The sequence below is a fragment of the Arabidopsis lyrata genome, assembly GCF_000004255.2.
Source record: "Arabidopsis lyrata subsp. lyrata unplaced genomic scaffold ARALYscaffold_3, whole genome shotgun sequence".
Classification (NCBI taxonomy): domain Eukaryota; kingdom Viridiplantae; phylum Streptophyta; class Magnoliopsida; order Brassicales; family Brassicaceae; genus Arabidopsis; species Arabidopsis lyrata.
This window is the reverse complement of record NW_003302553.1, coordinates 3,296,469-3,322,546: the sequence shown is the minus strand read 5'-3', so window position 1 is coordinate 3,322,546 and position 26,078 is coordinate 3,296,469. Positions and strand designations below refer to the sequence as shown.

The following is a 26,078-nucleotide window of genomic DNA, read 5'->3' as shown; positions in this document are numbered from 1 at the left end:
GTCTTTGAAATGAGTTTCTAAACGTGACTGTTCCCAGTTAAATTTGCATCTACTTTTTAGCAGAATCTTTTTGGAAAACCCGAACAAACTCATTATCTTAGCTTTTCCTGATACCTCTTTCACACGAAAAGTTCTGCAACTTTTTCAAATGCCTATTCGAGATTCCTCTCTACAGCATCCCCATTTAAAGCAATATGTTACGCAAAAAATACACATATATCTATTTGCCTTGATTTTTCCTTCAACTTTATTAAGATAGCTTTTGTCTTTGCCTTAAACCACAGCTCACTAGAACATTGATTATTATAATCAGCTAGATTATATGAACATCCTTAAACTCTCTTCTTTTTTAGGATGCTCTCTCATGACTCCTTAATTACTCCTGATATATATAATTAGCTAAGTCTATACAATCCAAAAAAAAGAAAAGAAATAAACTATTCAATTCTTATGTAAATCAAGAATGTAATGCGCTAATATTGACTTTAGCATTGACTTTGAGTTTGGCTTGTAGAGCACCAGAAACCTCACATCTTTAATTATCACCTACAAGTCAACTTGTTCCAACTTTTAAATTTTGAAAAAAAAAGAGGAAAACTAGAAACATGTTCAGTTGTATAATATGAAAAAAGAGTAAAATATGAAGATTGGACGAAAGTAATGAATAAAAAATACAAGTCACCATCTGTACACATACTTTCTTTCACGTTTGAAGCAACGCAGTACAAAAGAATAACAACAACAACAACAACAAAAAGGGCAGAGTATTGAACTTTAGTTACAAAAGAATCAATTTTTCTCTACTTTTGGTGAATTGGTTAAATAACATAATAAATTTACAAATATTTCTATATAGAAAAATTCTAACAAAAAGAAAAACCTCAACTTTGTTGGGCCTTGGCGTGCAAGTTAGAATGATTGTTCTCTCAAGTGTCTTCAACGAAGACCCTTAAGATGAAATCCCTGAAACGTCGAGAGTATTGCTTTGGATCAACTGCTGAGATTGATGTCGGATCATACTGCATTGATTTGTAGGCATGTTCAAGCTTCTTGCTTATGTCGTAGTCTTGGAGAATGTCTATAATACCGAAATACAGAATCACATCGTAAAATTCACCTGTTGGTTCCCCAACAAGCTGATTCTCACAGTCACTTCTTCTTGATGTTCTTTCAACTCTTGCAGGCATGTTAATACCCAATTTTATTGATGCTAGCCTGCAAAAATCATCAAGAACCACACTTGTGTTATAAACCCTTTTACGGTTTTGCGATATAAACATTGAATTTTTGGTTCTTTACTTGCTGGCATCAAGAAGAAACCGGTCCATTTCTGCTCGGGAGAGACGAGTATCTGAATTTCCTGCTTAAGATGATGAAGTTGCTTCAATCAAGCTTTAAGATGGAAGTTCTGAAATTGAGTTAAAGATTTGACAAGATTTTACCGGTCGGGGTTCGAGCACCAGAAGTAGGAGTGGCAGAGTCCTTGAAAGAAGCTTCTCGAAAGTGAAGACCAACCAAGAGACTATAATCCATAATTCTCTCTTGTTCAAGGAATTCACAGTCTCTGTCCACTTGCCTGTTAAAAAACCAAACACTCCAATTTGGGTTTACTAATGAAAGAAGTGAAAAGAGATATATAACAAGAGTTTTATTACAAGTAGTGAACCAAACACCTGCAGAATTCTTGGAACCAATTCTTTTGCAATCGGAATGCAAAATTTAGATCAAGATCTTTAAGCGTCGTGTTTGGATCGATTTCGGACTCTGGTTTAGTAGTAAGACGGCCATGAGAGGATCCTTTGAGGTCAAACCGCCTATGGATGGAGTGACCAGTACAGAATAGGTTACCCATTATTACAAATCGAACCTGCAGGTGCAAGTATTCTCTCATCAGTGCATCCAAATTGAAAATGCTAATAACAACAATGCAGAGACATGAATACAAAAAGGGTATTGACCTTTTTCTGTGCAGTGCCAGTCAATTTCACGCAATGAAGACCGAAGAACTTGGTAACTAAAGTGTTTTCACATGCCCTGACATGATTGTAGTAAGCCGGAAGCATCCTTATAAGAACCTGTCAAGGGGAAAACAAACAGATTGAGTGAATCTTAATAAGACAAAAATTTGCTGTAAAAATTCAGCTCTTACTTTGGTTTCTGCCTTCTTCATAGTCTTGATCATGTAGCGGTCATCGTTGGTCAAGTAGAAAAAGCTTCCACTTTTCCCTGGAGATGATAGCTCCCTAAGAGCATCATTCCCACAAATCGATAACATGTAATCTGCTGCGTCCACACTAAATAATTTACGCAGAGTCCTACACGAGAAACACAACATTTTCATCAGTTTTCTTAATACCACAAGAGAAGAAATCAAAAGTAAGAGAGATTCAAACCTGAAAACCACAGGACAATAATCCTTCCATTTAAACTCACAGGACTGGTGTGGAGGAGTGTATTTAGATCCTTCAGATGGAAATTTCGTCCAAAGTTTCTCCTTTGGATCAAAAGCTGAAGCCTTCAAATCAAGAGATGTAGCTGGTGCTGGTCTTCCAACAGAATGCCTTCCCAACAAAAACAAACACTCAACATCAAACAAAGCAAAACAAGCAAACACAAATCGAAAACACACAAAAAGTCTAGGTTACCTAATTCCGAGCTGCAAGTTAAGCATGAGTTCATAATTCTTGTGACCTTTAGAGATAGTTTGTCCTTGTTTCTTAGCAGGCTGTATTCTCAAAGGCCCTAATGATGATCTATTACTCTCTGCATTATCATCTAACTGAAGATAACCAGAACCATTATTCCTCAATTCCATTTCACCATTACTTACTCTTCCATCAACGGATCTCCTCCTCGGCCTCTCACTGTTCTTTGTCCTGTTCCCACTACTACTCTGCTCCGAAGAACCGTACCAAACCGGCATCTTCTGAGATGGCAAAACCGGGATTCTCTGACAAGTACAAACCACACATTCACTCAAATCAACATAGAACACTTGTTGTGGTTGCCAATCAAAATTCCCTGAAGATGTCGAAGGGTAATAAGTCCCGTTCTGTTCTTTAGGATCTTTGCTCCAAACTCCGACGTAGAAACTCCCGTCCGACCATCGGAAAGTTCCATTGCCTTTAGGAGCTCCGTCTTCCCAAGAGCCATCGTAACGGTTCCCGTTGCTCCATATCATCGTCCCGTTACCATTCATCAACCCATTCTTCCATTGTCCAATGTAATGATTCTCGTTCTTCCATTGATACCTGCCATGTCCATCTTGTAAACCTCTCCTCCATTCTCCGTCGTAGCAATCTCCGTTGACGTAACTTTTCGTCCCTTGCCCATGTCTCAGATTCATCACCCATGATCCTCTATATAAATCTCCAGAGGAATCAATGTAAGTACCTGATTCAAACGAAAATAAAAATCAAAACTTTGTGATTCAGATGAAACATTTTTTTGGGGGTTATTGATTATACCTTTGCCGTCCATGTAACCGTTTTTGAAATCGCCTTCGTAGGTGGCACCACTAGGCCAACTAAAACGACCTTTGCCCATGGTTTTGCCTCTGTGCCAATCTCCGACATACATACAACCATCGGTCCAAAGGTATTTGCCATGACCGTGAGGGAGATTATCTCGCCATTGTCCTGTGTAGAAATCACCGCTTGGTAATGCTTTCTCGGCGTGGTAACTCTCTCCCGTTGGTCTGCTGTAATCGTCGGCGTCGTCTGCGTGTGCTACCGACATTTCTCTCTTCTTCTTTCTTCCAAATTTCACCTTTTTTCTTCTCTATCTCTGTCTTTTTCACATTTTATTGTTGGATTCTATGTTTTTTCTCATTCGTTCCTCCATAGCTTAGATCGAGAAGCCGCATTTGCTGTGTTGGGTTTCTTTCAGAATCTATCGGATTTCAATGTAGTATAGGCCAAGGACGACGAATAAAGGAGATGTTTTTATTTTCTTTATTGGGAATGGCGTGAGAAAACGAAGAAGAGCAACAGAAAGAAGAGAAGAGACGAGGAAATTGAAAACGACGAAAAAAAGGGGAAGAAAGAGGAATGTTGTTGTGTGAAGAATCTCGATAGAGAAATTGAAGAGTTTGGTAATGGCCATTGTTATTGGAGCTCCGCGTTTGATTCCTAAAGCGACTACCAAACCAGACATCTGGAGGGACTTGCTAGAATGCGACGTGGTTACCTTGTCAATGCTGACGTCATTTCCTTTTTCTCATTTCTTTTTTTTCTTCTCTCTCTCTTTTCTATTTTCATAACCAAAAATAATATAATAATGACTAATGAGAAACTTCCCACAGTAGTCAGATACAATCCGGTTTTAGTTTTTTGTTTAATTTTTTCTAGTCAAATGGAATCCCTTCTTTTATGGGCCAACCTAACCTACCATCTCTCTTGTATATTAACACTTCTTTGTTAATAATTTGATATCATTTTTGTTCATTGGTTTTTCATTCAATAAAGAAACATTTTTGTATGTTTCAAGTCTTAAGAGTGAACCATTGCGACTGTTTCAATAACAAGTTTTGAGACAAGTGAAAACATGTATAACTACTTTATATTATCTTCTCGTCCAAGAAAATTGTTTCTAATTGGTTTGTCCAAGGAAATGCACTACCTTTACGGAGAGGTTGATTCTGTATAATAAGCCAATTTCATTAACAAAAAAAAAAATCTGTCCACATGAACACAAGTAAGAAACCACAACAGCTTCTTCAAAATGCATATTGCAATCTCCACTTATACACTATCCAAAGCATCACTCTGCAATTCATCTTTGTTCCTTGCAGGAACCAATCTTTCCGTTCCTAGTCTCTCCTCTAGAGCTCTTGCCCCTCTTTCTCTGCAATAACATCTTTGGTGTTATAACCACTTTTTGCCTTTTCTAGAACCGGATATAGTATTCTCAGGACTGGTTCGATACAAACCACTCATAAGTCTAACTCTTACATTTTGATTGAAAAAAACTCATGACGAGCCTGTACTATTTATTCTTAGAATCAAGTGAACAGGATCATTCATTATCTCGGTTTGCATCAACTAGATCTTAGATTATGTTTCAGCAGTGTCAAGCCAAAAAAAAAAGGGCGTGTACTAATTTTTGAAGACATGATCTACACTAACCCCTAAAGAGCACGGACTTTATTAAGATCATTGCATCTAAACTACCATTGAAGTAGAACAGGAAAGAGAGGAAAAGGAAACGAAAACAATTTTACCTCCTCCTAGATGCTTCAGCAGAATCAGAACCTGGCAATGGCGCACCGCTGGTAGAATAACCATGGTCTTCACTGGTGGCATTTGATCGTCCACAAAGCATCCGGTGAAAGATTAAGGCAATAGGGTCGATTACGGGCCTGTGTTTTATTTGGAACAACAAAATTACCAACAACATATGAGGCAAGGCAAGAATTTATTTGTGGGCAAACTCAAAAGTACAGTAAAAAAGGAGAAATCTCTTTCACCTGAGAAATTCAGGGAAGAAAGTAGAGAAGGCAAAGTCATCACTTGGATCACCTCTGAGCTTTGTTTCTGGTCTCCTCTGTAGGTACCTGAGGTATAACCAGCCCATATATGTACCAAATATCAAAGTGGGAAGATATGCTGCTGAATTTAGTGTGAAGAAGCTTGAGGCTATTGACAAAATTAGCATAATTGAGGGCAACCACTGCACACAGAAACCAGAAGTAAGAATAGGATGTGAGAACTTCTTCGATTAAAAAACTTAAAAGTGGGAAAATGTCAAAGCTCTACATTTCTTACTAGAAAGCAAAACATTACCTTTGCTTTTATCTTTAACAGCAATATCTCCTGGTCAGGAATTATCTGCTTTATCCCGACAAGAAGGCCTGCCAAGACACCATGAAAACCGGCAAAGGGCATATATCTAGCCAGGTAAAAACAGAGAACATGTTATTATACGTAGAAAATAATGAAATAAAACAAAGTAGAGAGGATTTATCATATTCAGTGGTAAATATTATACTAAAAGAGCAGGGAAGCAAACAAGTCACAATTTACAACTTGGAGGATTTCGACTTAATTTTCATGATGAAGACATCCACCTTCATACTTAAGTAAGAGAAGGAAAATAAACAAGGAGTAGACACTTAGCATGTATAGGGTGGTAGGTTACTTACAGGTAAATTTCCAGCCTCGTTATGTAGTATAAGGCAATGGCTGTAACGAAGACACAGAGATACGCAAGGAAGTTCACCACAAAGATGAACTTAAGGAACTCCTTGGAACCCCAGACAGGTTCCAGAAACTTCCCCATAAAGAGGAGAGAAACGGTGCTGAAGACAACCTGCAACATAGCAAACAGTCACTCATTTATTCAAGTACTATATATGAAAAACCAGGATTGGATAGGAACAAGTTGAACTAATGGAAAAACATAAAATCATACCCCATATACTGAGAGTTCAAAATAGCCGCTTGTTATCAGATTCCAGGCAAAAGGAATAGTCCTATAACGAAGAGAGTTCAGAATTGTAACAATATCATGATAATAATAGTTCAAGCCTAAAGTAGAGAATGACTCCTCTGGATTCACAATGTGCAAGGAGCATCACAATAGTTTCAATGGAATTCGAAGAACAATCAGGTAATTTACCAAGCGAGCATCTAACATATAGAACCCCTAATTTCCTCAAAACCGTGAATTAGCAATTAGTTAAGCGCAGAGAGCTATCACACAAAATCCAAGCAAATGTGGGAGCACAACAAAATCCATCCAGCAGCAAAATCGTAACCCAAGAGATGACAGAAGATTAAAAAGGAGACAAGACGAAGTACCTCGCCGGAATCAGAGCAAGGTATGGGACGGTAGCGGGAATGAACTGAACCACGAGGTGTCCCACCACAAGCACCAGAGCAAGTCCTTTGCAGAGCTTAGTGAAATTGGTGAACATACTCGTTCCCTGAAACAATGTAAGAAGAAGATGATTCGCAAGATCAGAGACGACGGTTTCCAAAATCGGAAAAAGGGAAACGCAAAAGATCTCAGGCCAATTTGGTAGATCTGCTATAATATTCGTACCGGAGAACTCATGTCGCCGGACTTGAGCAAGAGTGTAACAACAAATCTGAGATCCTGACGATAGATCTCGTCGACGTATAGCTCAAACCGGAGATCGTTTTCTCCTTTCTTCCGCAATTAGAAATCTATACTGATATATAAATTATACTTTAATATAACCAGTAACAACAACAACAACAACAAACAGAAAGAAAAAAAAAACACGGTAATTATTTTTAACATCAAAATTACTATCCACTTAATTATCATAAATTCTTATGTATTTTTTTTTGGTGATTATAAATTCTTATATATTTTGACCCCATATAAATATACTTATGTATTTAAAAGTTTTAAATATGTGATATTAAGAAATTTGAAAGTTATTATCCACTTAATTCATTCAGGCTATCTTCTTGTGTTTAATCTAGTGCTTGGATTATTGGAACTCTTGGTTTTGTGCATGCTTCTTAATTCATCCGAAAATGTACACCAAATCTAAAGAAAGAAGACGAGAGGCACAGATATTAAAGTCTGCTTCATGAAGTAGTGGTGACACTAAAAGCAATTTTGATTAATGAGACCAAATCCCTTAAACAATTCATGAGTTTTATGCGAAGCATAAAATCCCCCTAAAGTTAGTGTCAATAACATCGTTGATTCACTGCCTTTCTCTGTGGTCTCTTTGGCACCAAGTATTTCTCTCTTCTTCGTCTTGAGCATCCTTCAAATCAAGCTTCTGCAATATAAAGGAAAAACAAATGTATCAATGACAAATTGTACAATTTGCCAAGTCAATGTGTTAAAAGTTTAGCTTTGTGAATCCATATCAAGAGACTCTAGGTCTCTGAGCCAGAGGGATCTTGTATGGCTTTCTTCAAGTATTCAAGTTGTTCCTTCGTTTTATCTATCTCTGCACATAACTCCTCAGTTTTCTCTACAGAAAACATTTCCATAGTCAATTTCCCTAGGTAGTCATAGTCTGACTCTGACTCATCCTCAGATTCTTCAGCTGCATCACTTGTTCCACTAACTGTGGCCTTCTTCGGAACTGGTGTGAACCCTCTCTGTCTCAAATCCTGAGCAATATCAGCTTTCTTTCTATTAAATATTCTGATTTCACCACTGAGAAATCCACGAATAAACTTCACTTTGCTTTCTAGTTTCAGCAGCTCAAGTTCCAGATTCTTCAGCATAATTTCCTGTATACATCACGAAAATGTTAGTTTTAGACCATTGCCTTAATAACTAAAACCTCTAAAAAGACTGAATATCATAGTATAAGATTTTCAAACCTTTCTCTTCTCATAGTATTCAAGCCTGAGGTCAAAGAACTCTTCAAGGACTGCAAGGTGGAATGTAAAATTAGTAAACCTGTAGAGAAGAAGAAAGAATGAACAATTTGGATTTCCTGTTACTTTGTTCTGGAGTCGCATATTTCTTTATCACACCTTCTTTATCAAAGAGATGCATATTGCTTGTAGCACTTGTCGTGGTGAGATTGAATTTCTTCAGAAAGCCCTCTTGCCGAGCCGCCAGCATGTTCTCTTTACTCAGTATATAGGCTCAAAGTCCACAGATGTATAGTCATGGTAGTCATTGACGTCCTTCAGAAAGATGAGGAATGGATTAGAAAGAAGCATACAATATCACAGTTTCTGATAAAAGCAGGCATTTCTACTTGGATAAAGGGGCGGCCACGATCTGTCTTCATTGAAAACAAGAATTTTTTTATAATCATTAGTCCACATTCTGATAGCTCCGTGTTCATTGGACGCAGTTTTCTCAATAGTACCTCTAAAACCTCTATACCAAGGATCCATAGGCACCATAGGGTTATAGTTCGGTATGAAATTATTCCACCCAGCTCCAATTCCTTGAGAGCCATTGACAAGTATTGTTGGAATGATGGGCATGAACATACTCTAGTAGTGATTGATTCAGAGCGTTGATATCATTCTTCATAGGTTCATTGTATCCGATAAGTCATGGCTCTGCTTAATATGTTAATGCTTGTTAGGTTCATTACGAGACGGAAAACAAGTTAAGCAGAGCCATGACTTATTTAGGTTAAGAAAAATCGATTTAGGCGCGAAAACGGAAAACCTATTACGAGACCGTTATACATACCCCCATAGGGTTTTTGGTCTCTGATGGAACTTGGAAGTGATAAAGGAAGGGTGTTTCAGTAATATCACTCTGACCACGCAGAGAGATTGCAGGGCATCACGTCAAAAGCATAAAAATAATGGTGTTTTCAACTCTTGATTGCTTTTCATCGTATTTGATCTTCCGATAGAAGAAACTATGATTGGTTCTGAAGAATCATCAAATCAAATCATGGTGTTTTTTTATACATAGGGTTTGTTTGCGGTGGAACAAAAAGAAAGTAGCAGAATCTCTTTTTCACTATAAATTTAAAAATAAATCTTTTCAAGAAAAAGAAAGAAGAGGGATGAAGAAGAAAGTATCATCATTGAGTGAGAGGAAGACATTCAAGCTGGATCTCAAGAACACCTCTTTCAACATTTTGAAGCCTAAGTGATATGTCTTGTTTCACTTTCCCTTCTTCAAGTGATATTATGCCATCACTCACCAATGTGTTCTCTTTGCTCGCCACCCAACTTCCCAGCTGCATCGGTTCCTTTATGCTCGATGTCTCATATGCTTTCGCTGCACTCACCAATGGTTGTATGTCTATCTCTGCCTCTCCCATGAAATCATCTGTCGAGAATGTATCCTTGTCGTACACTAGCTGCAAAATTTTACATATCAAGCTCGGTTCAGTAGTAGTGTTTATCCGAGTTTGTTAGAGTTTAACATAACAATCAGTTAGAGCCTGGTAATAAGTTAATAAGCTTACTACAAAGCTCTCTGTTCTTACCACTTTGAGAGGAGGCATGGGCTCGGGTATCGAAAGCATTAGCGTCTCATTCCACACCGGATTCAAGTTGTTCTTTATCACCCGTGTTTTTACCGACTACAACAAACAAACATTGAAAAAAAAAAACAGAGTTTGTATTCATGAGAGAGGTTAATTTTAAATCATATAAGTAAGTCTAGAGAGATTTGGCAGAGAGCTCACTTGCTGTCCAAGAGCAAGGATAACATAAGGATCGCTGGTCATCACGTCTCGAACCGCAAGGTTGGTTCCTTTTACCACGTTAACCTTAATCAATCCCACAAACTCAACCATACCTGCCTATAAAACACCCACAAAATTAACCTTAGCAACAGTTAATACCCAAACATGTATGTATGTATAGTGGTTGTTACCATGGAATTGCTCTTCTTTGGTCCTTTGTGATCAGATTCTCTTCTTCCCCAGCTATTCCTAAATGCATGACCAATACGGTTTTTTGTAGAACGGTGGCTTGCAGAACATAAAGACGGTGGTGAAGTATTTGTTCTGCTAGGCTGCTGATAAGGGCACAAAGCACCATCCTTTGGATCCATAAACTGGTGCTGCTCATATTTTTTTCTGCAAGATTTAAAGATATAACGACAAGTTGATTATACATACATACCATTATAAGAAATTGTTAAGTAAAAAATGTCACCTGATGAAATCATTGCGTTCCTCATTAGTAGAATCTGGTTTTGGTTTCTTTGACTGGTCGATGTTGCAAGCCTCGAATCTCTGGTTCACTGCCGTGTTTCCACCGTACCCTACAAGCATGTCAACTTGATCATCTGTCCACTCGTCTAGCTTTACTGATAGAACCTGCGATTATCCGTCAAATCAAATTTATCGATAAAAGGCTCTAAACACACAGAAGCAGACAAAAATCAAGATTGTTTGTGAAAAGAAAGTACCTTTGATATATGAACTCCAAGACTTCTGTGTACACCAGAACACTTAATGCAGATAAATACACCGAGACTCAACGATCTAAAAGGAAACGAAATGAAATGAACCAATCCAATCCATCAAAAGAAATGTACAAACCACACAAAAGTATTAATCAACTTACACCCATTTTGGTTCAGGAGAGCCACAGTCAGCACAATATTTATTCCCAGGTTGCTTCAGCAACTTCTCCAACCGATCTCTGGGATCTGAGAAAAAATGTGGTGTGGACATGAGATTGTCTCCAGCTAACACTTAAACATATCCTAAGAATGTTCATCTCCATCATTAAGTAATAATTACCAGAAGAAGATGTTTGCAAATCCTTAAGAGGAGTCCATTTGGGTGTCTCTGAACATAAAAGTTCATATAAGCAAGCATGCGACCCTACGAAACAAAAGCCAAAATTTGAAACCTTTACAGGTTTGAAAATTTGGGGGATGATTAAATTGAAGGGATTTACCTGAAACTTCAACAGGTTCGACATTTTCTTGGCCTAGAGACATTTCGAACCAGAGCCGAGACAATAAAGAACACGCGAATGTTCAGAAAAGCCGTGACCATTCAAACAAGATTTTCCCAAAATCAAGACAACATCCCCTCAAGAGCCATAGCATTTTTAAACAACAAGAATCTCTGAATCTGATTCAACAACACGAGGAAAAAAAAAAAAAACAAACTTGATTTGCACCACACAAAGAGACAAAGACCAATAAATTGTTTTTAAGGGATTCCTTGAGAAAAATACCGTAAACAAGGGGCGATTATGGAAAATTCAAACCCATCAAAGCCTCCTTCCAAATTCAATTTCTTGGAAGAACCTAAAAACTCTAAAGATCAGTTGAATTTTTTTTTTCTGAGAAGAGGGAGAAAAATTAATGTTGGATATAACTACCACGGATTGGTAAAACCTAAAACGTTGAAAAATAAAACAGAGTTACGAAAGGATTTTGGAAGAAAATTGTCTGAAAAATTGCATCATCCTGCAGACAAAGAGATGGAGAAGCCTATGATTAGTTGTGTTTTTGTTTTTGTTTTTTTTTTTGTCGGCCAGAGAGAGAAACAAAAAAGAGGATTTTCGATTTTGTGATTATTTTCGATTTTGTGCAAATATCGTAATTGACACATCATTAAAACAATTATCACAACATTTAATTACATCCTTTTTTACAAAAACAACCTTATAAAAATCTCTTAATTTAGAAACACAGGTTTAATGACAGATAAAGAAAACGAAGACACAAACTAAAGTTGTGATTGCATGTACACAGCATTAAGTTGTGTTTGGTTTATCATTAAATATTGAACTTATTTTAATGAGTTCATACTTTTGGATTTGGCTCATAGTAGTTGCCTCATCATTGTCATTCTTTGAATTATTATATAGTTGGTGCATAATCTACCAAAGAACTAACTTAATTTTTAAAATAAAAATAACCTGAGAAAGTCGCATAGCTTTTTTTCATCATCAACAATCATGCCCCATCTTAGGTGTTCGACAATATTAAACACATAAAAGTATAAAACCCCATAGATGATACCAAAACACATTCCAATATATGATAAAACAAGCTAGTATTAGACAACTTTAAGACATTGGTGACATTGACAACAACAAAAAACAGAGCAAATTAGGAAAAATATATACTTGTACCTTCCCACTCATAATTTATACCGAATCCTGAGAAATTCCCAGTAGTAGTTTAGCATATGATCATCAGGCTTCACACGATCCCAATTCCCGTTACAAAATATAGCATATGCATCCGCTGCATACTTTCCAATGCCATGAAGTTGAGTGACATGAGTCCAGCTCTCTTGAAGATACTCCAGAGAAAACCGTTGAATCATTCTGGCTCTCTTCTTTTGTAGTCCAAGAGGTTTTATTAGACTCTCTATCTCCCTTTCTTCAACTTCTGTTGCAGTCTTTGCATCAGGACACAATGCAAACAAGTCTTCTATCACTCCCCGCGTCTGCAATCACATTTTTAAAAATAAATTCACTGACCAACTGAAAAGCTTTTTCTTCTACCAAATTCAACATGGCCAAGAAATACATTTCAAAAATTACTGGTCAAACCAAAGACTGCATCTACTTTTTCTGCAACAGTTAAACTGAAAGATTCAAGCCCACAGAGGTCTAACTTCTTACTTGCTAACAACTTTTGGACTTCCCTCAAGAATGATTTTCGTGTACTAATTCCTGTCACTAATTGAGAAAATATGCAACAAGCAATGGCAACACTAAACACACCCACTTAAACTAATTTGGTCTCAAATGCTTTTAAACTATAATTATATAAGTTCAGCATATATATATGAAAAAAAAGGAGAGGAATGAGGACAAACCTGTGCACCAGATGTTTTGTTGAGAAGCATACATATGACCAGCACCCGCCATGGATCATGCCAATGATGTTCTTGAAGTAGATTACATGGAGATCGTGGAGGCACCCACGTTTTATCCGGCGTTTTCCGCTGGTATGCCTCATCGGTCTTCTGAGAAAGCGAAAGTGAAGGGCTCACAACAGGAGTTTTTCTCACCCTTGTTGATTTCTCCTTTTGTGATTCATTGACTTGAATTCCATCCGCATGGAAATATCTTGAAACTTTCACGACCTTAAAATACTGACGCAAATCTCTAGGAGGAGCCTGGCTTGGCTGTTCTGAAACAGTTGATTCCTGGAAATAAGGCGAATCTCTTCGGACTTTAGCTTGACGTTTGCTGCTTCCTCTCCTATAATTCTTTCCACTTTGAGAAGAAGAAACAATGTCAGAACCACATTGTGAAATAGTTGATGACTGGAAGTATGGAGAAACTATTGGGACTTTAGCTTGAACTTTGCTGCAATTTCTTCCACTTTGAGAACAAACACTATCAGAATCACACTCTTCTTTAGACTGTTGTGAAACAGTTGATCCCTGGAAGTATGGAGAAACTCTTCTTACTTCAACATGAAATTCACTGCAGTCTTGCCTTTCAATATGTGATTCAGCAACACTATCATCATCATCAGCAATTTGAGGAGACAAAAGATTACTTGTTGTTTTACTTCCAAAGTCATCCATTTTCCTCCTCCTCACACCCTTATAAACGAACCCAGAGAACAAATCATCCAAGTTTCGTCTACATGAAACAAAGCTATTGCTCTTATCCTTGTGGAGGCAACAACTACCATCATGACATTGAAGAAGCAAATTAGTGGAAGCATGTCTAGTTTCAGTCTCATCAACTAAACCCAAATCTCGAATTTTTTCATCTTCATCCTCCTTAAATAAACCCAACGAGCGATTCTCATCACTTACCTGGATAATATCGGAGTCGGGTCTCCGACGAGTCATCATCACTGAACTATCATCGTCCTTTCCAAGTCTCCGATCTCTCCTTCGCTGATACTTATAAATTATTGGAGGAATTATCTCAATGTACGCATATAGAATCTCCTCAATCTCTTAAGGAACCGAAACAGAGCATCTAATCTCTCTTCATCGCCGATACTTTTGTCTGTAAATTATATCCCTTTTTTGCCGTCAGTGTGTAAATTAGATGTCATTTACGTTTTGGTTTACGAATTAATTGGTGGCATAAATATAAAAATTAGGGATTTTTTTTTATTTTATAAAAAGATTTTGAGAAAGAAAAAAATTAGGGTTGGAAAGGGAATTAACAAAAACAAAAAAGCTTCACAGCCTCTCTCTCTCGCTTGAGTTTCCTCGTTAAGAGCAATCTTGCATTGCGGTTTCGTTACCAAAAGGTAATTCCTTTTTGAAAATTTGAGAGTTAATAATTTTTCAAACAGAAATTACTACTTATGTTGTTTTAGGTAACAGAGTCCAATCTTCGTTGTTGATGTTCATACACATCCGGTTCTTGATTATAATATTTGATTTAGTTTCTGAATGCTTTTCTTGGCAGTAATCATGGCTGATGAAAGTAATGAGATCAAGGAAGAAGTGAAGCATGATCAAGAAGTAACTTTGGTTTTTGACTTGTTAGGACAATAGATTTTGTTTCCTTTTTCGTTTGGTTTGATTGTTTTTGTTGCTCTTTTACATCACCTTGCACCCATTGACCAAACCAAAAATAGAAACAAAGAAAAAACTTGTACTTCAAGCATGCATAGTTGATAGATGATTCTCTTTGGTTACTAGAACGTGTGACTTATATAGATATTGCTTTGGAGGATTCTTTCCTTACGTCAATGCATACTTCTACCTGCTTCCTTTTCTTGTCTTTTCTTTTTTTTTTTTCTGATTGGAGTTATATGTACAGATTCTTCGTAGGGTCTTTAATATCCTGCGTGAAAATAGTCCGGAGCTTGTTGGAGTTTGGCTTCTTACAATTATATGGCCACCACAAGTTCTTCGTGAAGGGACAGAGACAGGGACACAGAAGACAGTCTTTGTCAACTTTATGGACTATTGCAAGACGTATGAACATATTCCCATATCTCTGCGCCTTCAAACTTTTTTACTTTTGGAACCATTATTACTAGAACGTAGTGAGTTTTGATGTTTGTATTTGGAATTAAAACTTTTTCAGCATGCGTCGACCCCCAGATCATGTTATGGCTATCTTGCTTGGTGAGATGGGTACTAGGGGTACACTTGATGGGCAGCAAAGGTTGGTTGTTAGGGGGAGATTCACACAGAAGCACTTTGAATCGTTATTACGACGATATATCCGTAAGTAACATTTCCTCTCAAGATTTGGATTGAAATAAAGTAACATCCTTCTATTGATTTCTTAAAGTGATTTCTAATTTCTGTTAATTTCAGTTGACTACGTCATGTGCTCTGGTTGCAAGAGCACAGACGCAATTATTTCAAGGGAGAATCGTCTCTCCTTTTTGAGATGTGAAAAGGTAAAACTCTACCCAATTAGCTTCTCTTGCCTTGGACACATTTTTGTTTTTGCTTTCTGCGTGATTGAAGAAGAAAACTGCTTAAGAAAATTATCTTCTCGTGATACTTGACAAGCCAGAAACTTTCTTATGAAATTTTTATTCAAAATTTTGTTAGATGGGCCAGTGATAATTGAACCAGTGACCTACATTGTTTGATTTTAGCAAGTGAAATGGATACTGAGGCCTACGCTCGCTCTTGTGTTGCACTTGATACCATGAAAACATATCTTTGATGATTGCTGTTTCTTTTACCTAGTCAGGATTTTGCCTAAATTGTCGTCTAATTAATATTACGTAGTTAGAGAGATACGAAACTCATTTGGAGGCCTACTTTGTTGCATCATCTTGATGTGATGCTGATATCTTTGCCTACACTGCCTAATACAATCTGCTTTGGTTTGAGCAAGTGAATGAGTGATTACTGTGTGAATACTAGTATTTAAGAACTATCCATTTTTGTTTTGCTATTCTGCAAATATGACCGGATGGGGTTTGTTTTGACAGTGTGGATCAGAACGACCAGTGGGCGCCAATCCGCCTGAGAAAAATATATTCTTATCGCAGGAAGACTTGATATATTGGTAGCACAAGTGAGTAGTCTTTTTTTTTTTTTTTTTTTTTGAGGAGAGAGATGTCTAATTACTAAAGAACATGTTATGGAGTTGTGAGGTCATGCTTTTCTTTTTCTTCTTCTTCTTCTTATTCTGTTACTTGCTAATGCTTTGACTTGACATGGAATGTCTTGGTGGATTTTGCCGGCACTTTTATTTTTGAGCAATTATCCCTTTGAATAAATGTGTGTTTTTCCAAGAGCTACCAATTTTCAAAATTTTCTTTACAGCGATAACATTAATTTAATTCGATAAATGACATTCTTAAAAGAATATGACCCTTTTATTATTTATAATTGTAAATTTGTAACAGAATCTAATTTTGCAATTTGGATCATTTATTTTGGAGAATACCTTCGGAAGTTGATTCATCAGCCTTCCCATGAATTATTTGGTATATTTGGAAAGTAAGGAACGAAAAGATCTTTGAAAATATAGATAAAGACCCAATATAGTATTACGATTAGCGGAAAAAGAGGCACAATTGTGGCAGTCAGCTCAATTAGATCTCCATAATGAAAATCATGGTTCTATGAACTTGGTGAATCGAACTCGAGTGAGAGATGCCTTACTTGAGTCGAGTTATTCTGGATACCGTTGTTTTGTGGATGGATCATGGAAAGGAAGTGATAAGTTCTCCGGTACAGGGTGGTTCTGTACATCATCAAATGGAGAGCCGCCAACCATGGGAGCTGCGAACCTCCGTAGAAGTCTATCTCCACTACATGCCGAAGTCGAGGCCCTTCTCTGGGCGATGAAGTGTATGATTGGTGCAGATCATCAAGAGGTAGCGTTCTTAACAGACTGTTCAGACCTGGTGAAGATGGTGTCTTCTCCAACCGAATGGCCGGCGTTTTCAGTGTATTTGGAGGAATTTCAGAGCGACAAGGAGGAGTTTTCATCTTTTTCTTTATCTTTAATTTCTCGTAGGGCTAATGTTAAAGCGGATAATCTGGCACGAAAAGTTCGTACAGAACCGTTTCATATCACGTATGTAAACAACATTCCTCAGGAATAACTCTTTTGAGCTTTAATTAATTTCGGATAACAAAAAAAAAAATTTGTAAATTTGTAACCATTCACCAAAATCTATATAAAAATAACTAAAATTTTAAAAACTTAATTTTGTTGGTTTCCAAATGAAATTTTCATAAATGTAGTTTGCTAAATTTTTTGTTATATTTATTGTTAATGTATCAAAAAAAAAAATGCCGGCTGAGGTGGGTTAAGATCCGCCCGCTGGAGTCGGTAGTAAATTGGGTGAAGCTGAAAGTAAAGCAATGACGTCTTCCAGAAAATTTGGTTCGAATCGGTTAAGCCGGTTAAGGAACAGGTCGGTGTTGTGGCTTGTCCTTGTTGCGAAAGGCAAAACCAATCCATCGTGCAAGCAAAAACTTCGAGGTTAAAAACCTTAAAAGCGGCGAGGGCAACCGTAAAAACCATTCTCCGACACAAGAAACGAATTGTCTCAATACTCAAAAAAAACGAATCCCTTAAGAAGATGGCGAGAGATAGCTGTTTGGCCAAAATCACTGCCGGAGTTGCCGTTGGCGGCGCACTTGGCGGCGCAGTAGGTACGCTTTCGATTTCCTTCACATTCTGAAAACCCTAAATTACAATCTAATCGCCTTTAAATGTCCCTGATTTTTGGAATTTCCACACGGATTTTGGTTCTGGAGATGATATTATTCTGTTGTGTTCAGGTGCTGTCTATGGAACTTACGAGGCGATTAGATACAGGGTAAGCTTATTTCTGAGTCACCTTGTAAAATTGGGTTTTTGTAAAAATAAAAATCTTTCTTGTTGAAAACATACATACGCACTCTTGGATATGGCTTGTGCAATTGAATACACACTTGCACAGCTCCAGTCTTATGTTTGTTTGCCTTCACTTTGAGCATACTAATTTGACTCATGCATCTATTTCATTGTTTTGGGCAATTTTAAGCAATTGTTACTGTTAAACGCTCAAGTTATCATTGCTCTTGTTGTCTTGTTATTTGTGAGTTGGAGAGGATGATCAGTTTGATGTTTTAGCACTTAATAAGAGTAGAAATCCTCTTCTTGTCTCAATTAATACTTATGTCAAGATAAACTGTGTGAGATTCATATCGTACTACTGGTTGATGATCATTTGTTTGTTCCTTTTGTTTTCTGCAGGTTCCTGGGCTTATGAAGGTTAGATACATTGGGCAAACTACCCTCGGCAGCGCAGCAGTTTTCGGGCTTTTTCTAGGTGCAGGCAGTTTGATACATTGTGGCAAAGGCTACTGATTCCCTTACATTGGTTTACCTCTAGAAGCTTTTAGTTTGTATCTCTCATAGTCTCTTGGTGAAAGATTGGATTCTCTTTTTGAAAGATATTGACCTTTTTGTTGAAATAAGTATTGGATGAATCGTTTTTATATGTTTCTGCCCCTCTCTGTGTGAATTTTCATCTCTTATGTTTGGATTCTTTTTGCCTAAGATAATCTTGTCAATGAAAAGATCATGTTACAAGGAGTTTTAGTTTCAAGATAAAAAGCATAGAAAGTGGAGCATATTATACTTTCATTACAGTTAATCTTTGTCTTAAAACCATATGTTCAAAAAAAAGAAGCTCTAAATAGTGGTGTTGGATTGATTGCACATACACTCAGGAACAGGATACTTTGTAACATCTCTTCCAGCTTTGCTAATCCTTAGTTCTGGCTGTCCTAGAGATTGTCTGTGTAATTTCTTTATCATCTTCTCAAACTCTGTTTTAGTCATTGATGAGTTCACAAAGTATGGGAGCATATGCCTTTTGTTTGGTGTTATAATCTTCTTGTGTCCTTCATAAGCCCTGTGCCCCTGAAAGATTAATTTAACACCTTAGTAAACCTTAAGAATGTGTAAGTGCACACCAAAAATCGACTTTTGAAACAACCGAGAGACCTAAGAATGTGTACCTGAATTGCGTGGCCCATGTTCCCTCCATGAGATGCCATAAACACATCACTCTCCTTACACACTATATAGTCGATTGCTGCCATTATCGAAGCTCGTTTTGCGAAAGGTTTGAGTTCAAGAGGCAACGCAATATCATATTTGTTGTAGAGATGTGGGAATTCACTTGTTAACGGTTTCAAAGCTTCCTTTCCGCCAAGCGGTTCACCTCCCGCCCAATAGATCCTCGCATCTCTTGGTGCTCCAAGAGCTCTAAGCAGTCTGAAATTAAAAAGTTGAATTGAGAACCAATATCTCTCTCAACACACAAAACCTTGTAAGAAAATCGGTAGCCACTCATTTACCTTGTTACTTCCTTGGCATTTAATGGACAGAGACCCGCGAGTTTCCTCTCGTTAGATGTCATACTAGATTTGGCTGTTAAGAGCTCAGGCCGCTTAATCCTTTCAATGTTAACAATCTCATCATACTTTGAGCTCAAACCAGAAAGGCAGCCTGTTCTCACCCACACATCTTTCTCCATCCGAAGATGCAACGCAATGTAAGGTCCTTTGCTCCTCATCCTCTCTGCAAGCTTCGTCCCCATATCCAAAACCCGTGGCGAAAATTTTAGTGCTTCAAATGCTACCTGCAACACATTTTTTGTCAAATGATAAAAAAACAAAAATGAACACTTTTAGCTTCCAAGTTAGAAACACACCTTACAACGGAGCTTCTGGAGATCAGAGGGTAAGTCTTTAGACAATCTTGAATCAAATCTCCTTAAAAGCAGAACTCCTTCCCTATTGAACTGCAGGATACAACAAAGACCATTGAACATTCTTTCTCATATGTTCATCACTAATTGATCCAAGGGTTGTTGTATGATCGATCTTACACGCTTTAGATAGTGCGAACGGATCCATTGAGGGGAGGCATTAAAGGGCATACTACCATCTTCTGATGGTCTAGTCATTACTTTACTTGCGGGAAGCAACGAAACAATCTTCACATCATTTACTAAAACACTCTTGAATTGCTCTAAATCAAATATATCTGAAAACTCACTGCAAATAAACACATGTTGAACACAAAAATGAACATTTCTGATGATCCACAAATTACTCTCTTAAATTTTGCTCTAAAAATCAAAAGTACCTCTCGTCACCCCAAATGAGATTGATTTGCAATATTGGGACAACAAGAACAGCACCTAGAATCCTCGCAATCACAACTGCATCAACAATCTGAATCTTCTGCTGATTCAACCCACCAGAAACTACCACCATCAGATACTTTCTCCTCTCTGCAACAATCTTCTTACTCTCTCTTCTGTATTCAATGCTGAAATCTAAGCATGGCTTGTAACCTAATCCATCAGGCTGTTTCCAGAACTCATAATTCTTATCATCATGTACATTTCCACTAGAGGTGATCAAATGTGACTGATCACCACCAAAGGTTTCATTTTTCTCCACACCCGTATCTAAAGATCGATCCTTGGCGTTCGAAATCTCAACTTGAGTGGTGTTTGATCGGCTATACGCAAAACCCAGATGGGATTTGGGTGACCCATTAGAATCCGAGCTCTGAAGTTGACTTTCGTGAACGCCGGAAGAAAGACAAAGACCGAGTCTTAATGATATTCCCAAAATAGAAAGTAAGAAGAGAGAGAAAGCCCAGAGCTTTGGGTTTCTGAGATTGAAGAAGAATTTGCTTGAAGATTTGTTATCGAGAAAACTTTGTAAAGATGATGATGAAACTGAGTTTATGATCTGAGCTGGGACTGAAATGTAGCTAACTTTCTTCTTCTTATTACTGTTTTTCGTCTTCCATGTTCCCATCACAACTTTCAAACAGACGAAATGAGAGATTTTTGAGAAAATTAGTTACGGCGGGAATACAGAAGGATCAATTTTTTTACAAAACAGAGACTGTGTTGTGTAGTTTCGTTTCCAAGAAGATTCTCATGTTATTTTAAAATTTGGTGGTATTATTCAATAATCGAAAATTAGTTGGAGAGTATCTGTACTTTTGGTATTTTTATGGGTCAATTTCAAAAAAATGCACCCAACAAGGCAACAACACACGCAACAACTTTCCCTTTTATATATATATCAAACTGACTAAATTATAGACCAATATTATTTAGAAAGAGACAAGTTATTATATTAATATAGTTGATCAGAAGAGACGACCTAAGTAGTAGTGAATTATTTTATATTTATGTGAACTATTGAAGTTTGTATCATATACGATATTTAAGTTTTATGTAGCAATAGAGCATATGATTTTTTGTAGGTATGATCAGGGGTTTGATGTATCGTATGTTAAGTAACTAATATTTGCTAGTTTAAAAATATCGTAGTGGTGTTAATTATGAGAGAATTTGTAGCCTAAAAATGATTTTAGGCAGGTGTGGAAAATTGGTTCTTAATTAAAGTGGTTTGGTAATTGGTTTATGGTTTTGCTTGCAGTTAACTAGAGGAAACAAACAAGATGGGCCAAGATATATGAAATGTCACAGGCCCAATATTGAGCTGATTATGATCCAGTAGTAGAAAAATAGTTAATTTAAGAGATACCATGTATGAATAATATTATCCTCTAATTAATATAGTCGCGTTATTGATTTTTAGTTCTGGTGAGGTTGTCTTGCATCTTACCGGCGACACTAATTCATCCCACCAATGTCCCGTAATTTAATTCATTGCGCAGTAAAGAGAGCTAGCTTCGTCCCGGTGGGGATGCATATTTTGTTTTTAAATTTCTCATAAACTAACGAACAATATCATATATCTAGAAGTCGATGTATCCAATAGTGTTTGGTACGTAATTGTGTATACATTAATGAGACTTTGCATATCGTTCGTTCGAGTAACAAATATATATATATATATATATATATATATATATGCATATTGTATAGTTAGAACGATTTAAGTTAGAGACTCAAAGTTTATGAAGCTTAGTGGAGTCGTGGACTCACGTATCTTTGAAGCATATCTGTATCTTTGAAGCATATCTGATAAATAAAATCAATTATGGGATACCATATTGTTCTCAAGTAATCTATATTACACAATTTATCGTAGAAAATTGTACCTGTCTTTATCATAGGAACATCATCTATATTTAATACATATGGTATATGTCACTTCACCACGTTTTATTACCGATGGATTGTGAATTTAGAAATTTTAAATCTTTTAAAATCCAGTGTTAATTGGTGGTATATTTTATTTGACATCGTCTCTCTCTCTCTCTTGCAATTTAAATGATGATGGAATTTACATCAAGAAGATATCGTTTATGCAAATTACACATTTCTCCGCAGAAAAGGACAGAGCCAATCATTGTTAGGGGATATAATAGTCATTTACCAAAAAGTTCTTGTCCATAACAATGATTCAAAAAGTTAAAACCTGCGTCATTATTCTCTTACTAATCCAGTATCTAACGTTTTAAAATCATAATCTTTCATTAAATTATAAAATAACCCCACAAAAATTCAAAGCTTTCAAATCAACCCCAGCTCTATCTAAAGTTGATAATAAAATCTCTCTTTCCTAAACAAATCTCTCCCCTCCAAATTCCAACTTTCATAATATCTCTTCTTCGACAACCGAGAGACGCGGGGATTCAATTCAACGCTCCTCTGGATTTTTCATTTCTTTCAGTTAAAATTATTTTTCTTTTCTTATTCTATTTATTTAAAGTTGTTTTTATTCCTCTTTCCATTTTTAGTGCCATTTGTTCACGAGACGAGAGAGAGAGAGAAATAATAAAAAAGAAATCATCTGTTGTTAGCTTCTTTTTGTTTCTGGAAATTTTCTATCTTTTTATTAAACAAAAGCTGTAATTTTTTTTGACTGCGTAGAGGAGGAGAAGATTAGAGGTGTTCAAAGGTGATAACGCTTGCAGAACGTGACCACAATTAAAATATTGAAAGGTATCAGAAATTTTTGATAAGATTTATTTAAATTCAAGATATCAACAACAACTACTTCATTTTTTTTAATCTCTTGTAGCAGCCGAGAACTTTTTTTTGACGGTGTCCGTGTTCGTGCTTGGTCTGAAATTGACGAAAGAATCCGACAAGACAACAACTATTACAGAGATTCACCGGAGGATGTTTGGGATCCAAAGCAGACGTGATTTGACGATGGAGCTACAATCTCAGATTCCGATTCTCCGTCCAAGCATCCACGCGAGACGAGCCAACATCGTCGTGAAATTCCAGGACTTGTACGGTTTCACGGTGGAAGGAAATGTCGACGACGTCAATGTGTTGAACGAAGTTAGAGAGAAAGTCAGGAACCAAGGACGAGTTTGGTGGGCGCTCGAAGCTAGCAAAGGAGCTAATTGGTATCTTCAGCCGGAGATTCTCTTGATCGGTGACGGAATCGCTTTGAAAACGTCTCTCAAGATCTCGACTTTGACGAATGCGATTACCTTGAAGAGATTGATTCGGAAAGGGATCCCACCTGTGCTTAGGCCTAAGGTTTGGTTTTCTCTTTCTGGTGCTGCTAAGAAGAAGTCCACCGTCCCGGATAGTTATTACAGTGATTTGACCAAAGCCGTCGATGGCAAGGTCACACCGGCAACGAGGCAGATTGATCATGTGAGTATTATTATATCCAAAGTCTCGATATTTGCCTTCTTGATCCGTCGATTTAAGGTTTGATTGGGTTTGTTCTTCTTCACATAACTTAGTATTTTTCAGGAAATTTTAGGATTGGTGTAGATCTGTTGTTGATTCTTGTGCTCTGTTGGCAACTAAGAGCCTACTTTTGAAAACCCTTTCTCTTCTTCTACTGTTGTTTGATGGTCATAGGAGGCTACTTCATAATGTTATGTGCTATGAATAGTTGATCTCATCCCCTGGATCTTGAAATTGTGTCTCTGAGAAGTATTTTGTGTGATTTAAGGATAGATGTTAGCTTCAGGAAACCAACAATTGTGGTTTCATTTCCAATTATTTCCATTGATCTTTTGTTCTAGGATCGTTCTTCTTCATTCTTGTGTTCAGGCAACTTATAGCAGAGCCTTTCTTCTGCAGAAGAATTGTTGATTCCATTATCTTATACTGCAACTTCCTCTGGATCTTCTCACATTTGCCTTTGACATTGTGTGTCTACTCTTGCAGGATCTGCCACGCACTTTCCCAGGCCATCCATGGTTGGACACTCCAGAGGGTCATGCTGCTCTACGACGTGTGCTTGTTGGTTATTCCTTTCGCGATTCCGATGTTGGCTATTGTCAGGTGCATACTTATCCTTTTTCACATCTCCATTTTCTCTATTCAGATGAGTTTATATCTTAATTCAATGCCGTTTTTGTTACAGGGTCTAAACTACGTTGCAGCGTTACTATTGCTTGTCATGAAGACAGAAGAAGACGCATTCTGGATGCTAGCAGTCCTTTTGGAAAACGTATTAGTCCGTGACTGTTACACAACCAACTTGTCTGGATGCCATGTTGAGCAGCGGGTTTTCAAAGATTTGCTTGCCCAAAAATGTCCTCGGTAAGTCTCTTTTTCTTTCTTGGTCGCTGAACTTCACCAGTATATCAAATTCTTGCGTTGCCTAGTTCTTTGATCAGGAAGGTTCACTCATTTGAGAGAAAAGAATTTATATTTTTGCAGAATAGCTACTCATCTTGAAGATATGGGCTTTGATGTTTCCCTTGTAGCCACTGAATGGTTTCTATGCCTCTTCTCTAAAAGCCTTCCTTCAGAGGTAACAAACCCTTTTGTCGAATTATGTGTCTTTTGAGATTACTTTTCTTATGTATACTGTGAACTTTGGTTTGGTTTGCAGACAACTCTAAGGGTGTGGGATGTACTTTTCTATGAAGGAGCAAAGGTTCTATTCCATGCAGCGTTAGCAATATTCAAGGTTCTTACTTCTCTTCCTCTGATCAGCCTTTTCCATAATAATTCTTCTAAGATGAGTCTCTCATCTCACGGATCTCTCGTCATTCGCAGATGAAAGAGAACGAGCTGCTTATGACCCACCAGGTTGGCGATGTAATCAACATATTACAGAAAACTTCACACCAGCTTTTTGACCCGGATGAATTATTAACGGTAAGCCATGCCTGCCTTAGTCCGAAAACCGAGTTTATATATTCAGGATTCATAATCTTTAATATCAATCAACACATTTTTCAGGTGGCATTTGAGAAAATCGGATCGATGACTACCAACACCATATCAAAGCAGAGGAAGAAGCAGGAACCAGCAGTGATGGCAGAACTTGATCAGAGACTTCGGAGACTCAACTCTCTGAAAGAAAATGGTAAGAGCACATAAACAAAAAGAACTGTTGGGGAGAAGATGAGCCAAAAAGTGTAAACGAGGGAGTCCAACAATGGTTTATTTACCCCTCTTGATGGTCTTTTTTTTTTTCTTTTTTTCCAAGTATATATAAATAGGATTTTTAATTTTATTTTGAGAGCAAAACATAACCAAGATCCATTTCTGTGATGGTAAATGTCAAGTTCCTTCACATTCCAAGAGATTCCAAGAGGTGTTACTTGCCTTTTGCATTTTTTACCCCTCTTGATATATCAATTGTGATCTTCATGTTTTTATAGATCCTTGTTTGGTTTGTACTTTGTAGTATGAATTGTCGACTGTTCTTCTCAATAGTATTTTTATTAAAACAAAAAATTAATAACAACCCGTAAATATGAGGATAGGAACTTTGCATTATATTAAAAAGGAAAAAAAAAACAAAAAAAAACTTGGCATCGATTGGAAGTTCGAGTTTGAAG

The 26,078-nt window shown here is 37.2% G+C and overlaps 8 protein-coding genes across 11 annotated transcripts; 3 read left to right on the top strand and 5 right to left on the bottom strand.

Annotated features, from left to right (window-relative positions):
• Positions 1 to 647: 647 nt before the first annotated feature.
• Positions 648 to 4,466, bottom strand: LOC9318630 (phosphatidylinositol 4-phosphate 5-kinase 6). Its single transcript, XM_002882517.2, has 9 exons — positions 3,468 to 4,466; positions 2,646 to 3,393; positions 2,394 to 2,561; positions 2,150 to 2,315; positions 1,959 to 2,075; positions 1,674 to 1,867; positions 1,443 to 1,576; positions 1,300 to 1,360; positions 648 to 1,215 (listed from the first exon to the last, which is right to left on the bottom strand). The coding sequence occupies exons 1-9, from the start codon at positions 3,736 to 3,738 to the stop codon at positions 927 to 929; spliced, it is 2,148 nt and encodes a 715-aa protein (XP_002882563.1). The 5' UTR covers positions 3,739 to 4,466; the 3' UTR covers positions 648 to 926.
• Positions 4,467 to 4,536: 70 nt separating this feature from the next.
• LOC9318629 (rhomboid-like protein 19) lies at positions 4,537 to 7,275 on the bottom strand. Its single transcript, XM_002882516.2, has 8 exons — positions 7,045 to 7,275; positions 6,801 to 6,925; positions 6,412 to 6,472; positions 6,143 to 6,309; positions 5,784 to 5,889; positions 5,468 to 5,670; positions 5,222 to 5,359; positions 4,537 to 4,845 (listed from the first exon to the last, which is right to left on the bottom strand). Exons 1-8 carry the CDS (start codon positions 7,054 to 7,056, stop codon positions 4,743 to 4,745), a joined length of 915 nt encoding a protein of 304 aa, XP_002882562.1. The 5' UTR covers positions 7,057 to 7,275; the 3' UTR covers positions 4,537 to 4,742.
• Positions 7,276 to 9,334: 2,059 nt separating this feature from the next.
• LOC9318626 (probable ADP-ribosylation factor GTPase-activating protein AGD11) lies at positions 9,335 to 11,937 on the bottom strand. 3 transcript variants are annotated; one of them, XM_021030595.1, is made up of 10 exons: positions 11,622 to 11,937; positions 11,337 to 11,507; positions 11,177 to 11,260; positions 10,998 to 11,082; positions 10,840 to 10,915; positions 10,584 to 10,747; positions 10,300 to 10,504; positions 10,109 to 10,225; positions 9,908 to 10,003; positions 9,335 to 9,778 (listed from the first exon to the last, which is right to left on the bottom strand). In XM_021030595.1, the coding sequence occupies exons 2-10, from the start codon at positions 11,377 to 11,379 to the stop codon at positions 9,497 to 9,499; spliced, it is 1,152 nt and encodes a 383-aa protein (XP_020886254.1). In that variant the 5' UTR covers positions 11,380 to 11,507; positions 11,622 to 11,937; the 3' UTR covers positions 9,335 to 9,496. The 3 variants fall into 3 exon arrangements, with proteins under 3 accessions (XP_020886254.1, XP_020886253.1, XP_020886255.1); XM_021030594.1 differs by having other exon boundaries at positions 11,337 to 11,515; positions 11,622 to 11,935; XM_021030596.1 differs by having other exon boundaries at positions 9,352 to 9,778; positions 11,177 to 11,224; positions 11,337 to 11,515; positions 11,622 to 11,935.
• A 372-nt stretch (positions 11,938 to 12,309) lies between these two features.
• LOC9320740 (methyl-CpG-binding domain protein 4-like protein) lies at positions 12,310 to 14,427 on the bottom strand. The gene is made up of 3 exons (XM_002882512.2): positions 14,403 to 14,427; positions 13,223 to 14,325; positions 12,310 to 12,847 (listed from the first exon to the last, which is right to left on the bottom strand). The coding sequence occupies exons 1-3, from the start codon at positions 14,425 to 14,427 to the stop codon at positions 12,536 to 12,538; spliced, it is 1,440 nt and encodes a 479-aa protein (XP_002882558.2). The 3' UTR covers positions 12,310 to 12,535.
• Positions 14,428 to 14,516: 89 nt separating this feature from the next.
• Positions 14,517 to 16,575, top strand: LOC9318625 (eukaryotic translation initiation factor 2 subunit beta). Its single transcript, XM_002884627.2, has 6 exons — positions 14,517 to 14,628; positions 14,790 to 14,845; positions 15,147 to 15,304; positions 15,417 to 15,559; positions 15,653 to 15,738; positions 16,285 to 16,575. The coding sequence occupies exons 2-6, from the start codon at positions 14,795 to 14,797 to the stop codon at positions 16,363 to 16,365; spliced, it is 519 nt and encodes a 172-aa protein (XP_002884673.1). The 5' UTR covers positions 14,517 to 14,628; positions 14,790 to 14,794; the 3' UTR covers positions 16,366 to 16,575.
• A 1,117-nt stretch (positions 16,576 to 17,692) lies between these two features.
• LOC9318624 (reactive oxygen species modulator 1) lies at positions 17,693 to 18,843 on the top strand. Its single transcript, XM_002884626.2, has 3 exons — positions 17,693 to 17,965; positions 18,095 to 18,132; positions 18,552 to 18,843. Exons 1-3 carry the CDS (start codon positions 17,893 to 17,895, stop codon positions 18,663 to 18,665), a joined length of 225 nt encoding a protein of 74 aa, XP_002884672.1. The 5' UTR covers positions 17,693 to 17,892; the 3' UTR covers positions 18,666 to 18,843.
• Positions 18,844 to 18,924: 81 nt separating this feature from the next.
• Positions 18,925 to 21,344, bottom strand: LOC9320738 (uncharacterized protein At1g04910). The gene is made up of 6 exons (XM_021033804.1): positions 20,457 to 21,344; positions 20,197 to 20,365; positions 20,020 to 20,109; positions 19,664 to 19,947; positions 19,322 to 19,580; positions 18,925 to 19,223 (listed from the first exon to the last, which is right to left on the bottom strand). The coding sequence occupies exons 1-6, from the start codon at positions 21,140 to 21,142 to the stop codon at positions 18,993 to 18,995; spliced, it is 1,719 nt and encodes a 572-aa protein (XP_020889463.1). The 5' UTR covers positions 21,143 to 21,344; the 3' UTR covers positions 18,925 to 18,992.
• Positions 21,345 to 22,760: 1,416 nt separating this feature from the next.
• On the top strand, positions 22,761 to 25,974 carry LOC9318623 (growth hormone-regulated TBC protein 1-A). 2 transcript variants are annotated; one of them, XM_021031433.1, is made up of 9 exons: positions 22,761 to 22,977; positions 23,179 to 23,250; positions 23,330 to 23,922; positions 24,448 to 24,564; positions 24,647 to 24,825; positions 24,946 to 25,039; positions 25,121 to 25,198; positions 25,288 to 25,389; positions 25,474 to 25,974. In XM_021031433.1, exons 3-9 carry the CDS (start codon positions 23,431 to 23,433, stop codon positions 25,612 to 25,614), a joined length of 1,203 nt encoding a protein of 400 aa, XP_020887092.1. In that variant the 5' UTR covers positions 22,761 to 22,977; positions 23,179 to 23,250; positions 23,330 to 23,430; the 3' UTR covers positions 25,615 to 25,974. The 2 variants fall into 2 exon arrangements, with proteins under 2 accessions (XP_020887092.1, XP_002884671.1); XM_002884625.2 differs by having other exon boundaries at positions 22,787 to 22,977; positions 23,333 to 23,922; positions 25,474 to 25,942.
• Positions 25,975 to 26,078: the final 104 nt, after the last annotated feature.